Below are 11819 nucleotides of genomic sequence, written 5' to 3'. Positions count from 1 at the left end.
AATGCGGATTTTTATCCGGTTGGGATCCCAACTTCTCACGATCGTGATCGTGGGTCTACTAGTGAACAAGCTCTTTCCCAGTCTTCACTACACGCCCATTTCCCTGCCGTCTCCATCGGTCGTTTCGCCTGGACTCGTTAATGTGCAGAGTCTGGTCCCTTCCTACCAGGAGCGTCCCTGGTTCATTCACCCGCTCCATTATCATCCCTCGCTCGCTATCAACGACTGGACGTTGTATGTGTTCGCACGCGTTGTTTGGATTCTTTAGAAACGAAACGGCGTCTGTCCAGACCTGTCCGTACTCCACCGATCTGCTGGCCGAAGTGTCTCACTGCGTGTTTCCGTGGTGGGCCGTGTTTGCGACGATCCTTCCCGCGATTCCGTACACGATCTTGGTGTATCTGGAGGACAACATAACGAGCGGACTCATCGAGAAACCGGAAAACAATCTGAAGAAAGGGGGTCCGTACGACTATCTGGACACTACGATTACGGCGGTGATCACGCTCGTCATGTCGTGTCTGGGCATGCCGTGGGTGAGCGCGATGTACATTCGGTCGTTCTACCACCTGCAGGCGCTGTCGGTGATCGAGGACGTCTACAAGCCCTACGGCGTCTTCGACGAACGATTCATCGAGGTCAGCGAGACGCGGGTGCCCGGGATCGTGCTGGGCGTTCTCTTCTACTGCGTCTTCTTCTTCGATCGAGCCTTGTCCGTGATCCCGGAGGCGTGGGATCCCATCGTTGGCTCACACACTAGACTCTTCTACGGACTTTTGCTGTACATGGGAGCGTCGCTCTTCATCTCGGATGGATTGTTCCCCGGAATCCGACTCATCTTCATGGACCGGAATCTCTACATTGACGACTACAGAAAGAGAGTTGCAGTTGCTGCATTCGAGTTTATTCTAGCTGCCTCTGCGAAGAATTAACCTCTATACCATCGTCCAAGTCCTGCTCCTCGTCGTTTTATTCTTTCTCAAATCTTCTGTTAATACCGCAGTGCTGTTCCCACTCGGACTTATGGCGCTTATTTATGTAAGAAAGTACACTCGCATTCACTCGTCGTTATGTCTTTTTAGGTACATACTACCGTATATCTTCTCCAAGCAAGAATTGAATCTCTTGGATCCCATTAAACAGCACTCTCATTATGACTTTCTTGTTTGTTCCTCACATTCCTTTTACTCTTCTCTACAAATGTCGCCACCCTCGATCTCTATTGATATACAAAATGGAGATATGATTGTTTCGTCTATTTCGTTCCATTTACTCTAGAATGATGTCCAGCTAGACTATTATTCCAAATTACTCGCCACTTGCTCTTCAGACTGTACAATTCGTATTTATTCAATGAATCAGGATGTTCCTGAACTCCTCTTTACTTTGAAGGAGTTTGTGTCGTGTTTGCTATTAAAATGAAGACACTCCGGACCTGTATGGAAAATCGCATGGTCTCATCCGCGTTATGGATCTCTTTTGGCTTCTTGTAGTTATGATGGAAGTGTGAAGATTTTCAAATTTGAAGACACTTCCTATTCGGTCGTTTACACATATGAAGGACATAAAGCATCTGGTAAGTGAGTTGTGTGGACTTTGGTGATATCTGTTTAGTGAACTCTGTGTGTTGGTCGCCTTATGAATATGGTGCTTGTCTCGCAGCGGTATCGAGCGATGGTTCTATGTCGTGTATATATCAGAAGAGTATGGAAGTGTTGAGTGTGTGTTATGGAGATGAATGGGAATGGGGAACAACCCAAACGATGATTTGTCAACTGGGCTGCAACTGCATCAGCTGGGCTCCATTCCGTCCGGGCACGTCGGAAAACGCGAATATTCTGCGCGTAGCGATCGGAGGCGGCGATGGGTATGTGCACATAATGGAGTGAGAGAATTGGTGTGGAGCGAGGAATAGATGTGGACAATCGGTCGAAAACGGGTGGGAATTCGAGTCGAAACTGAGAGGACATAAAGATCGAGTACGAGATGTGGCGTGGAGCCCGCAGATCGGTGATTCGACGGATGTAATCGCATCGTGTGGAAGAGTGAAGAGCAATGGAGTGGAATAAGGAATAGAGCAAACAAGTACTGGTTTGGACGCGGAAATGTGGTAAAACGTGGAAACAAAGTCTGAATAAAAGCTATTCGGAAGCAGTATGGAGAGTAAACTGGAGTGTGAATGGATGTGTGCTAGTTGTGAGCTACGGCGTAGACGGAATTGATATGTGGAAAGAAAGGCTGGATGGAACGTGGGAAAATGGTACAAATGGAAGTGTCGAAAAGGACTGATGGATGAATGGGGAATTGGTGGAATGTAGAGAATACACAATAGGATGAAATAGAGATAGATAAATAGTTGGAAGGAGGAGAGAGAAAAAAGAAAAAGAAAGAAAAGAAATAGAAGAATATGAATTGAATACTTTGTAAGATAAATGTTTTTGTTTGTTGGATCGATTATCAAGTAATAATGGAAGAAAGTATAGAAAAGAAGCATGACGATGTGAGTGAGAGGATCAAAGCTTTGAAACTGAAACATGCTGCCAACATGCAATCATCCAAAACTAAAACTGATAGAATGAAGAGTAGGAAGGAATTAAAAGGTAATAGTAGTGATAAAGATTTAAAAGGTACCTCCTTTCGCATTTCTTTGATTTTTAGGATTAAAACCTAGTGATCAAAGTTTATCGCTCAAGCATAAACACAAAAACACCAAAGAAACAGTAATCCGCATCACATTTGTGATTTCTCTCTAGATCACCCCCGAACAGAAGCTATTTATTAAGTATCTTGATTTTACCAAGGAGCAACCATTAACTGCCAAGGAAGTTATACTCTTCAGTTTTTTTCATTTTAGGTTGCTTTAGAGAGGGATATTCAAAAAGCGCTAACTGAAGGAGATTTTGATCGAGCTCAATCGTTAAGTAGCGAAATATCTCAATTACATATTGACCAAACTCTTCGTGAAGCAATGCAAAAGTCCACTTATGAGCATGAACTTGAAGTGAGTTGTATTTTGTCAAGTGATAAGCGTAGGTTCAACGGCAAGATCAGAAGCCAGTATTGTCCTGGAAGTATTTTGATGTTTTTGTGATGTTAACTGTAAGATTTGCTCGTAAAGAACGCTGGGAACGGAAAGCCAATAATTAATATATGTATCATTGTGATATCAGTATTTCGCCTTATCATAATTCATTGTGTGTGTGATTTTTTGTGAAGTTGTTTTTTGCATACTCCAATCGATATTATTTACGTAGTTACCAATTGTTTCGCCACTATTAACTGTGGTATTGTTGTTGACACTACTTGTAACTTGAATGTGTTCAATGTTCACTGTTCTTTTTTCAATAGATCTTCCATTCAAGGATTCAATACCTCGGTAAATCCCTAAATCATCTCCTTCCTCCACCCTTCCTTCTTTCCGTTTCCAACAAACACCCCATTTCCTTCCAAAATATCCGATCTGCGCACGCACAGACCTCCGCACAATGGGTCCTCCGCCCATTCCGCCTCTTCACAGCGCCTTTTCCACCGCGTCGCGCAGCTCCTTCGCCGCCTCCTTCACGTCGCTTCTTCCGAAAATCGCGCTGATCACCGCCACGCCCACCGCTCCTTCCTTCATCGTCGCTCCCGCATTCCCCGCGGTGACCCCGCCGATCGACACCACGGGGATGCTCACCGCCTCGCACACGCGTCGCAGCCCCTCCAATCCCACCGCGTCCGCGTCGTCCTTCGACCTACGCTCAACCGTCCGCTCCGAACCGACTGCGTAGGGAACACGGCGCCGCAGCCCAAATAATCCGCGCCGTCGCGCTGCGCCTTCACCGCCTGCGAGGGCGTCTGCGCCGAGACACCGAGAATCTTGGACGGGCCGAGCAGCCGGCGACATAACGCCGCGTCCATGTCCGACTGGCCGATGTGCACGCCGTCCGCGTCCGACTACCTCGAAAAGGAGAAACGTGGAAACCAGAATGGCGACGTCGACGCGGTCGTTGATGATGAGCGGGACGTTTCGCCGTCGCAGCATTTCTTTGAGCTGGTTGGCGTGCGAAATCATGCGGTCTTTGCTTGCAGAGCTCCCTCAAATCCCACCGAAATCCTCCGTCTTGTCGCGGATCTGGATCATCGTCGCGCCGCCCTCCACGCTCTCCAAGATCGCGCGCTCCATGGCCTCGCCGCCCTCGGCGTTCAGCGCGTCGCTGGTCAGCGCCATGAGGCGGCATTCCGCGGGCGTGCAGCGGCGCCGCGGTTCCGCGGGGAGGGGCTGGAGGGCGGCGTCGATGTGGGCGAAGCAGAGAACGGCGAGGATCTGGGCCCAGTCGTCGGCGACGTAGAGCGTGCGAGGGGAGGGAGGGCAGTCGAGGAGGAGGAGCGGACGCAGCGCGAGGCCGAAGCGCGCGCAGACGCGGCGGAAGGAAGAGCCGGGGGAGAGGACGATGGGGAGGTCCGTGCTGAGAAGCATGGCCAGGTCGCCCAGGCCGTCGCCGATGCCCACCGAGAACACGGGAGAGCTGAGAGAGAGCAGAGAGAGAGCAGAAGCGTACCAGGAAGACTGAACATTGGTCTGGTCATTAGTCTGGTCATTAGTCTGGTCATTGGACTGAGCATTGGTCTGGTCAGCGGACTGGGTAGAAGCGGACTGGTGAGCAGCAGACTGGTCAATGCTTTGGGCGGGCTCTGCCTGACCAATAGACCGACCCTCCACTGACTTACGCTCTTTCCTTCCCCAGTTTCCCCAGTTTCCACGTTTCCACGATCCTCATAGGCAATGATGTCCTCTTCGCGAGCGTTTCGTCCTGGCGTTTCTCCGCGTAGAATCTCGCGCAGTCGTTCTCTTTTAGCGAGGCATCCTCCGCACAGCGGATCCAGCGCGCCCCCCGCGGTTCCGTCCGCTCCGTACACCAGCCGCGAGGTCACCACGTGCTCCGGAGACACTCCCGCGGGGCGCAGCGCCTCGCTCACCATCTCTCCGTACCACGACTGCGACACGATCCACGTTTCCACGCTTTTCGTGCGCACGAACTCCAGCGCTCCCCCGCGGAAATCCACCAGCCGCCCCGTGAGACGCACCAAATCGCGCCGCAACCCGCGGAAAAGCCCGCTTTTCACCACGGGGATCAGCGAATCCCGGTCCAACGCGTTGTACCCGCGGAAAAAAGCCTCCAAATCCGGCGAATCCAGAATCGCGGGGAATTTGGAATCGTATTCCCGCGAGAAATCGACGAATAAATCGCGGTAAAGCGCCTGCCGGTCGATGGAATCGCGGGAAAACAGGTCTCCTGCGCGGATCCCGAGGTCCTAATCGTGGAAACGTGGAAACGTGGAAACGCAAGTGTCGGTGGGAGTGAGGGTTCCGTCGAAGTCGATGAAGTAAACCGCGGGGGAGAGCGTGGAGATTCCGTAGTGGAAGGAAGGTTCGATGGAATTCTGGAATAGAATTCGAATGGAATGGAGGGCGGAATCGCGCTGGGCGAGGGAGGCGTGGAGGGAGAGGAGGGCGGAGAGAGGAGTGATGCACTGGGATCGATAGGAGGAAGAGAAGAGGAAATACGGGGAGAGGAGCGGGAGAGAAGGAGAGATCGGGGAGCAGAGAGATGAATTCCTCGCAGAGGAGAGAAAGAGGGATCTCGGAAGAGCAGGAGGAGAGGAGATCGGAATAGGAGGAGGAAAGGGGAGAAGACGCGGAAACTAGGGAGGAAATAGAAGGAAGCGAGGGATCGTCAAAAAAGTCCGCAATCTCAGTGAGAGGACCTTTGAAGTCGGTAGAACAATTCAGTGAGCGGATTGATGATACCAACACACTACCATTCAGCACCAGCAGAAAACGCACGATTTCACGCCTGCTATGAACGAGTTCACGTCCTTCATCAAATTCTCATCGTTCGAAGCACTTCCATGAATAAAGTGCGAAACATACCTTCCCCTTACGATTCCCATTCAGTCCTACTTGAAAACGTTCTTATCTACGGAATACGACAATGACATTCCGATTCCTCAAACTGGTAAACACAATTCTGCTTTTCCATTCCGTTTTTCTTTTTCTTTTGGGATTTTGCAATTTATGAAGAAGGAAAAGACTTTGTTTGGATCGATTGTAGAGAATTGTGTACCAGATGAGGAGATAGATAGATGAGGGAGAAAAACCTACGGAAGAGGAGATAAAGCGCAGGAGACAGCGATTTGCTACCCATTCTGCAGAAACCAGCACCCAGGTCTCACCTCGTGATCTCTCTCAGCCGATTGTGGGAACGTGTTGTAAACTCGAAAAATCCTATTTTCGACTCACCTCAGAAGTCGATCCGTCCAAAATCCGTCCGGAACCCGTTCTAAAGGAAGCATTGCATCGATTAAAGAAGATCTGGAAGAAGGAAGACCGAAAAACGTACGTAATGGACCAACTGAAAGCCATTCGTCAAGATCTTGTGGTGCAAGACATCAACAACGAATTCACAGTCCAAGTCTACGAATTCAACGTGAAATGCGCCATTGTGTGTAATGATCTGAATGAATTGAACCAAGTTTTTACTCTAATTTTTATTACGTAATGAATTAGTGCCAGTCAATGCTTTCAAAATTGTACAAAACCATTCCAAGCCCCAAAAGCCTTCGTTTTCTATCTTATAACATTCTTTATGACGTTATCATGAACAATACACTCGATATTCACCATCATCTTGTGGTTGCACAACATCACATTACCGAACGTTGTATCCAACATGCGCTGCTTGTGGTCGAGGCAGTTCGGTCTGTAGATTATTTGTACTACTTGAAGTTGATGGAAACTGCACCCAAGTATGGTCGTGTGTTGATGCAGCTCTATTTACCTACGATTCGTCGTCACGCACTCAAGATTTTCCTTTCCTCGCTCTTTCCGAGTATCGAAGTAGCACAGCTGGCTGTAATCATTTTATGGTTTCAATTGATGTGACTTGTAGTATTTGTTGCGGATTTCAAACGATGAGTGCGTGGAGCTTCTGCAGACGAACGGGATCGCTGCGACGGATCGAGTGGACATCAAAGCCAATCGCGCGGCAATTCAGCAAATGTCTTTTTGCGTTGTTTGTTTGATGATACAAATAAAGGATGATTAATAATAACATTCATATTTATATTCATTATATTCATACTAGGTATACTTTAAAAGAAACAACAAGTAAACGAACGATTGTATAGTACAAAACTATTCCCAGCAAATGGGCGTGTGAGTGACTCGGGGCTTGTCGGCATGAATCTCGCGTTGGATTTGAGAGAAGTCCTTCCAGTTGCTATCGCACGTATTCGAAATGTAGTATCCGATGCGGATGAATTCGTGGTTGTGGTAGCAACAGGTGATGAGAATTACCGTCACTCCTATTAGACAATCATCCGGAATAATCTCTAGATTGGGAGCATTCGCCTACGAATGAAAGGCTAGCGGAAACTTCGGACTTGAAAGCAGAACTTGTGCGTTCCTTGGGTTATCGGACCCACGAGCACATCGTCCAGCACCTGATCTCCCTCTGTCGAGCGGTAGTCTCCGACATACGTCATTTTCCACTCGAGGTCTAATGATGATAGAAAAGCTGGAAAGCGCCCCACCGTCCTCCAGATCGCATCGTGCCTCGAATATAATTTCAAATTGGAATGGATTTGTAATTGACGAGGGATTATCGAGAACATTGACGTTGACCACGTTAATAATGGGAAAATTGTCTAGAAACTGCGCCATCCCATCTACAGCACGCACCCAGTGCACACCAATTACAAGAAAACTGCGTGTTCAACAAACAAAAGACTGCTGATTGGCTCTGAACTCCTTCAAAATCCGATCCCATTTCTCCGCAATCCGCTTCAGCTCCGTCATATCCAGCGTCAGCAACTCTCTCTCCTTCATCAGCTGCTTCCCGTTGACCCACACATCCGTCACTCTACACGCCTCGCATCATCATCATCATCTCTACTGATCGCGTCCGCACGCGTACACCAAGTGGCTAATCACGTTCGCCAGCGGCCACGTCTCCACGCGCTGCAGATCCACCGCGATCAGATCCGCCAGCGCGCCCTCGGCGACCACGCCCAGTTTCCCCTCCAATCCCAGCGCTTTCGCCGCGTTCGCCGTCGCCATGCGCAGCACCGTCGGCGCGGAGCACGCTCGCGGGTCCATAGCCGCGACCTTCCCCACCAGCGCGGCATTGCGCATCTCGCTGAACATGTCGAGGTTGTTGTTGGAGCACGCCGAATCCGTGCCCAGACAGACGTTCACGCCGTGGTCGAGCATGCGCTGCACCGGACAGACGCCGGAGGCGAGCTTGAGATTGGAGGTGGGGTTGTGCACCACAGAAGCGTGGTGGGATCCCAACAATTCGATGTCGTGGTCGGTGACGTGCACGCAGTGCGCGCAGATCGTGTGATCCAGCAGATCGTGCGCTGCCAGATTCTGCAAGGAACCAGACAGAGAAAAACAGTACTTCGATCGGACTGCAGCGAGCCTCGCTGAGGTGTCTGCTGGAACTGGGCGTGCCGTTGATCGAATCTTCCAGCTCCGCTTTGGTCTCCTGCACGTGGATGTGCATCGGGACATGGAACTCGCGGCACAGCGCCTTCGTCTCGATTAAATAGGCCTCCGGCACTGTGTAGGGCGCGTGCGGGCAGACGGAGTAGCGAGCCAAGTCGTTATCCAGCTTCGTGTGTTTTTCCAAAAATCGGCGGTTTTTCTCGAGACACTCCGCAGGACCCGGCGCCCAGCTGGTGGGGAAACCGAAGACGCCGGGGCCGTGCGTGGCGCGAATGCCGATGCTGGTGGTGGTTTCCACAGCTTCGTCGACCGCGAAGTACATGTCGTTGTAGCAAGTGGTTCCGCTGCGGATCATTTCGGCGCAGGCGAGTTTGGTTCCCTAAAAATATAAATGATATTGGTTCAGAAAATACGTCAATGACAAACTCGGGTCCCACAAACTTGCCTTCTGCGGGCCAAATGTCCTTCTCTGCGAGTTATACTTTCAAAATAATAAGCAAAATACGAAGCCAATCCATCAAAGACTTATCATCACTGAAACCCTTGAAGAGACTCATGGCAGCATGCGTGTGCATGTTAATCAAACCAGGCATTACCACATGATTCGGGCGTTCTACAACATTGGCAGAAGTGTACTTGGAAGCAACCTCCTATAACAATAATGACAAAGTTGAATGGGTACCGATGTCGGGAGGCAATCCAAAATCGTTTTTCCGTCCACGATGACGGAGTACTTCTCATACACAGTGTTCTCTGGGATGACTGGAACAACCCATCCAGCGTTAATAATCATTGATACTTCCTTCATGGTTTCAAGTCCTTCCGATTCCTGAGCAAAAAAACTTGAGTTGAATCATTTCTTATACAAATCAATAGTATTACTATACAACGGGGTGCGAATAGAAATGGGTTGATTCTTGGAATTGCAAAATTCCCATTGATTTTTCCGCATTTGTTTTTGTTCAACCTATTGAAGGGCACTGAACCATGTTGACACTCAAATCGTTTTGGAAGTGGCATTTAATTTAGAATGTAGTGGAACGAAGCCCGGCGATAATCCCTCCAAAACTAAGAAGGATCTTATCAACTGCCCTGTGTGTGGAAAAGACATATCCGAATGTTTTGCAATGGTTATTTTCGCCTTTACGAGTACATTACCTCTCTCACGGAAAGCTTTCGAATGGTCCACGTAAACCAGTGTCTTGTAGATTCCGAATCGAAAAAAACGAAACGAAACCTCGTTAGTCAGTATTTCACAAAGTCTGTGAGCTCGTCGGATGCCACAGAATCGGATTCTCAAATGAGCTTATCTCCACTGTCGTCCAGTTCCGTGAAAAAGATAAAGACTAAGAAATGGCAATCGGTTCCTCAGCGACAGAATCCGAGTGCGCGAATCCCGCACACGCTTTTCCTTCGTGATTTTTTTAGGTCTGGTTGCTCGGTGTTTTTCTCTCATTTTCACACGGACCACATGCAAGGACTTACCAAGAAGTTTATTGGCGATATATTCGGTATGTTTTGCGATGATTATTGTTATAATCAAGCCACCCCCACAACATGCAATCTAGTAGCCAACAAATTTCAAATCGATAGACACCATTTACATCCTCTCCGCATCGGAGAACATTACTACCTTACAAACTGCAAGACGCAGCACATTCCAGCCGTGATGGAATGGATCCATCGCGAGGACCCTTCCTACCCTCTCAATTCGACCAGCCTTATCCTCAACGAAAACGTAAGCGACTCCGCCCTCCAAACGCGACTTGTTCGAGTCGATGTCATTGATGCGAATCATTGTCCCGGCTCCTGCATGTTTTTGTTTTCTCTGTTTGATTGGAACGAAACAACCGACCCCCACAAACCATCCTTCCATTTATTCTACCGCGTTCTCTACACTGGCGACTTCCGATTCGAGTCGCGAATGCTGGACGACGGGATTTTGCGTCGATTCAGCGATAACCGCGGGGAGAGCCTCGATCTCCTGATGGTGGACAACACGTACAACAACGAGGCGTACAATTTCCCGCGGCAACAGTGCGTGGTGAACACGGCAGCGTGGGTTTTGGACCGATTTTGGCGGGATGGATTGCACCGCGGATCGGATTTGGTGGTGCTGATCGAGTCGTATTCCGTGGGGAAGGAGAACTTGTGGCTGCATCTGGCGAAGACGTTCGACCTCCCCGTGTTTGTGGACGCGTAGGAACCGCGGGAGAGCGTGAGAAAAAGGGAGCGGAAGGCGCGGATCGCGTGCTACGAGGAGTTTGAGAGCGTTTATAAGCAGCATATCACCACAGAGAAGACGGACACGCCGTGAGCGCAGCGGCGGAGGACTGATGGGTAGATTGTGGGTGGGGATGGCGAGGGGCAAGCTCTTCCGAGATCCGGCGGAGGTAAAAATCGGGGCTTTTTTGGGAGTATAGACGGCGCAGTTTCAGAGGGTCGTCGTGTTGAGTCCCACAGGGTGGACGTGGGAGGAGGTGTCCAAGAAGAAGAAGCCGGACGATCCGGAGCTTTGCGCGTATTCGTTTCGGAGGAAGGGGAATCGGATTACGATTGGATTGCCGTACAGGTGGGGATTGGGAGAGGGGAGGGGTTGAATGTAGTGAGCATAGTTCGTGTGATGAATTGGACGAGTTTTTGGAGAGATTGAACTATAAGGAGATCGAGTTTATTGTATAAGGGAGAGAAAAGAATTTTGGGTTGTTAAGTATGGAAAGTGTCGAGAGAGCTGTTTGTTTGTTTGTTTGTTTGTGGAATCATGCAGTGGTTGGGTTTGGGAGATTGGGTCAAGAGAATCGGTGAAAACGCGTTTTCTCACTTCTTCTTATGGTGTAATCTAGTATAATATGGAACGCATAAACTCTGATTCCTATTTCTCTACTATTCCAATTGTTACTTCCTCTTCACCGATTCCATGATATTGCAAATAGTAGTCGTAGTCTACTACTACTACTAGTACTAGTACTACTTCTTCACAGATATGCGCCTTCCTGTATTAACATATTTACACTATAATTATCATACTTCACCCCTCCATAATATTTTTTCCTACGCATAGTTCGACTCTTCCCATTCAATCTATAGGATCTCTTCCCAATTTCTTGACCCCTTTTGCAATTCCAAATAATGGCCACTTTTTGATTTCCACTCTCTTCATTATTATTTCTTTCAGATTCGTGGTGAAGCAGAGGTAAGTATTTTGCGGTGATTATTGTGACCGGCATTCTTTAGCATGGAGATGTTTTTAGAAAGGTGGAAACTCTACATTTGAGGTGAGGTTTTCTTGCTTCAAATGTGTACATGCTTGGATGCTAGACTGTAGAGT

The 11819-nt window shown here is 48.9% G+C and overlaps 6 protein-coding genes; 3 read left to right on the top strand and 3 right to left on the bottom strand.

Moving 5' to 3' along the window:
• Window positions 1-140: 140 nt before the first annotated feature.
• On the top strand, window positions 141-2403 carry GSBLH_T00002615001 (uncharacterized protein; the record flags this gene model as incomplete). XM_013041090.1 has 9 exons in its annotated part: window positions 141-730; window positions 761-887; window positions 913-1248; window positions 1279-1394; window positions 1425-1576; window positions 1615-1704; window positions 1735-1885; window positions 1916-2045; window positions 2077-2403. The coding sequence occupies 9 exons, from the start codon at window positions 141-143 to the stop codon at window positions 2287-2289; spliced, it is 1905 nt and encodes a 634-aa protein (XP_012896544.1). The 3' UTR covers window positions 2290-2403.
• A 1035-nt stretch (window positions 2404-3438) lies between these two features.
• On the bottom strand, window positions 3439-4962 carry GSBLH_T00002614001 (uncharacterized protein; the record flags this gene model as incomplete). XM_013041089.1 has 5 exons in its annotated part: window positions 3439-3734; window positions 3764-3936; window positions 3965-4059; window positions 4090-4674; window positions 4707-4962. The coding sequence occupies 5 exons, from the start codon at window positions 4960-4962 to the stop codon at window positions 3512-3514; spliced, it is 1332 nt and encodes a 443-aa protein (XP_012896543.1). The 3' UTR covers window positions 3439-3511.
• Window positions 4963-6058: 1096 nt separating this feature from the next.
• On the top strand, window positions 6059-6925 carry GSBLH_T00002613001 (uncharacterized protein; the record flags this gene model as incomplete). The annotated part of the gene is made up of 3 exons (XM_013041088.1): window positions 6059-6091; window positions 6123-6515; window positions 6551-6925. 3 exons carry the CDS (start codon window positions 6059-6061, stop codon window positions 6923-6925), a joined length of 801 nt encoding a protein of 266 aa, XP_012896542.1.
• A 252-nt stretch (window positions 6926-7177) lies between these two features.
• GSBLH_T00002612001 (uncharacterized protein) lies at window positions 7178-7705 on the bottom strand (the record flags this gene model as incomplete). Its single annotated transcript, XM_013041087.1, has 3 exons — window positions 7178-7393; window positions 7426-7541; window positions 7576-7705. 3 exons carry the CDS (start codon window positions 7703-7705, stop codon window positions 7178-7180), a joined length of 462 nt encoding a protein of 153 aa, XP_012896541.1.
• Window positions 7706-7756: 51 nt separating this feature from the next.
• GSBLH_T00002611001 (uncharacterized protein) lies at window positions 7757-9321 on the bottom strand (the record flags this gene model as incomplete). XM_013041086.1 has 6 exons in its annotated part: window positions 9174-9321; window positions 8997-9141; window positions 8905-8960; window positions 8445-8870; window positions 7938-8413; window positions 7757-7904 (listed from the first exon to the last, which is right to left on the bottom strand). Exons 1-6 carry the CDS (start codon window positions 9297-9299, stop codon window positions 7757-7759), a joined length of 1377 nt encoding a protein of 458 aa, XP_012896540.1. The 5' UTR covers window positions 9300-9321.
• A 135-nt stretch (window positions 9322-9456) lies between these two features.
• Window positions 9457-11219, top strand: GSBLH_T00002610001 (uncharacterized protein). XM_013041085.1 has 7 exons: window positions 9457-9495; window positions 9528-10002; window positions 10036-10676; window positions 10707-10804; window positions 10836-10884; window positions 10915-11063; window positions 11098-11219. The coding sequence occupies exons 2-7, from the start codon at window positions 9609-9611 to the stop codon at window positions 11171-11173; spliced, it is 1407 nt and encodes a 468-aa protein (XP_012896539.1). The 5' UTR covers window positions 9457-9495; window positions 9528-9608; the 3' UTR covers window positions 11174-11219.
• The last annotated feature ends 600 nt before the right edge of the window (window positions 11220-11819 follow it).

Source organism: Blastocystis hominis (genome assembly GCF_000151665.1).
Source record: "Blastocystis hominis, Singapore isolate B (sub-type 7) whole genome shotgun sequence assembly, scaffold_2".
NCBI lineage: Eukaryota > Bigyra > Opalinata > Blastocystidae > Blastocystis > Blastocystis hominis.
Note: the sequence above shows the minus strand (reverse complement) of the source record. Positions and strands in the feature narration are given on the sequence as shown.

What these genes read in the sequence shown, in the direction of transcription:
- GSBLH_T00002610001 (XM_013041085.1), top strand. Translation starts at nt 9,609, where the DNA reads ATGTTTTGCAATGGTTATTTTCGCCTTTACGAGTACATTACCTCTCTC. An exon ending in TCTTCCGAGATCCGGCGGAG is followed by an intron (nt 10,885 to 10,914) that starts GTAAAAATCGGG and finishes TTGGGAGTATAG; the next exon opens with ACGGCGCAGTTTCAGAGGGT. An exon ending in ACGATTGGATTGCCGTACAG is followed by an intron (nt 11,064 to 11,097) that starts GTGGGGATTGGG and finishes GGTTGAATGTAG; the next exon opens with TGAGCATAGTTCGTGTGATG.